The sequence below is a fragment of the Vollenhovia emeryi genome, unplaced genomic scaffold (assembly GCF_000949405.1).
Source record: "Vollenhovia emeryi isolate VEMERY1.0 unplaced genomic scaffold, V.emery_V1.0 DF939233.1, whole genome shotgun sequence".
NCBI lineage: Eukaryota > Metazoa > Arthropoda > Insecta > Hymenoptera > Formicidae > Vollenhovia > Vollenhovia emeryi.
The window spans coordinates 135,474-137,310 of NW_011967133.1; the positions used below are offsets into that span (position 1 = coordinate 135,474).

Sequence of the window (1,837 nt, forward strand, 5' to 3'; positions counted from 1 at the left end):
CAGAAAATAAATCTTTTCGCTCGGTCAACGTACAAGATATAAACGCAGCTTACTCGTTATGCACCATCTAGAAATGATACATCAATGACTAAATTATATAGATACAATTTTGTTTCACCACTCGAATCTGTTGCGAAAATATCGAAATAATATTTCTAGAGACACGAGTGGAATATAATAGAGAATTTGTTCCGTTTGTTTCAAAATATCGCTCATTTGGAAACTGTTGTACATAAGAAAGAACATCTCCCAACAAATAATTCAAATTCGTATGACACAAGAGATTCACCATCATTTATTTTCAGAAACATCATTGTCTTCTGAGACTCCACCAGTAGAAACTTCAATCTTCACAGAGTTAATTGCACTGTCCACATTGTCAGTATTATTTATACTTTACAGCGCTCGACAACCTTGCGAGTAATCGAACCTCAAAGTGGCGCGGATAAAAGGAGGTTTACTCCCGTTGTCTACTTCATTTACGCAACATCTCACTTCCTGGCCAATCTCTACCAAGTCTCCTGTCCATTCCTCCGTGTCGTCTGGTTTCGGAATAGACACTGTATATATTTTGTGCACCAGTACCACGATATGGTCCAGGCTCTTCTTTATCACTACGCCTGCAACGTAACAGAAATTATTACAATCAGTTTGTAGGACATGTAACACAACAAAAATATACCTTTCAGGAAAGTTCCGTTTGTTGGACAAAACAGATAAAAATCTGCTTCAACGTCAATATGAATGTACGGAGAGTCGTAGAGCGTCTCTCCCAGATTGTTAAGCAATTTAAGATTCCTAAATGCTAGCATAAACCCTTTCAACCTAAAATAAAGAATTGTTTTGTTGAATTCTATTACATGTTTCTTACAATACTGTATATCTAACTCAGTAAAGACGGAGCCTCGGTTACATTGCATTTATGTTACAATTTCTCACTCAACAATGTAAATGTAACACAACGTATGTATTATTTACATTGATGAATGAGAAACTATGACATAAATGCAATGCAACTGATGCTCGGTGTTTACTGTATAAATTATTGGGTCTGTTTTTTATTGCTGCACTCCTGAACTAGTGCACACTGGTGCAATGAGTTGGAATGAGAGGTAATCTATTTGTTTCATTTTAACTTATTGCACTAGTTCAGTAGTGCAGTAATAAAGAACTGGCCTAATCATTGAACTAATCTAATGCATTGCGCACCTTATCATGTAGTTTGTTAATTCGCGGCACTACTTAAGCACAGGTAACAAATTATAACAATAAGACAGCAATGACGGGACATTTATATTTTAATAATAATTGTTTAATCTCTATTTCACTTTTTTTATAAGCATTTAACGAAACTGAAGTAATCGAGGATCGGAGACAGATATTTGTACGACTACGTGCAAAAAAAATATATAGAAGACAGCGTACTCTTTGTCGTAAGTATTCAACGACGATCTTAATATCTCATTCAGACCGCCCTGAACGTTATTCAAGTAGTACGGATGTAGCGAGAGGTGCTTGGTGGTCCTCGCGAAGTGCACGTGAGACTCCTCGTCCTCGAGGAGACCGGCGAGCTCCAGGTTGGCCCACGTCACCTTGCGGTTCTTCATTCCACTCGCGGAGGCAGTTTCGTTAAGCGTTACTTGAAAAGACGCGGAGAAACATTCCTGCGAAATAACCGCGGCACGTTAATGTTTTTTGAACTACAGAATCGCAGCGCCTCTCGTGGCCAACAGACGAACGATTTTTGGCTTAAAAATTCGACATACCCCCACCACCAAAATTTGGCTGAGTTGAAAGACCTGTATGTAAAGGCCAATGTCCACGATGCTAGAACTTG

General features: G+C 38.5%; 1 protein-coding gene across 1 annotated transcript; it reads right to left on the reverse strand.

Moving 5' to 3' along the window:
* Positions 1 to 51: 51 nt before the first annotated feature.
* LOC105560311 (DNA-directed RNA polymerase I subunit RPA43-like) lies at positions 52 to 1,793 on the reverse strand. Its single transcript, XM_012009315.1, is given in 3 exon segments — positions 52 to 620; positions 683 to 825; positions 1,426 to 1,793. Coding segments are annotated over 3 exon segments (654 nt in total). The 5' UTR covers positions 1,608 to 1,793; the 3' UTR covers positions 52 to 291.
* Between the last annotated feature and the right edge of the window lie 44 nt (positions 1,794 to 1,837).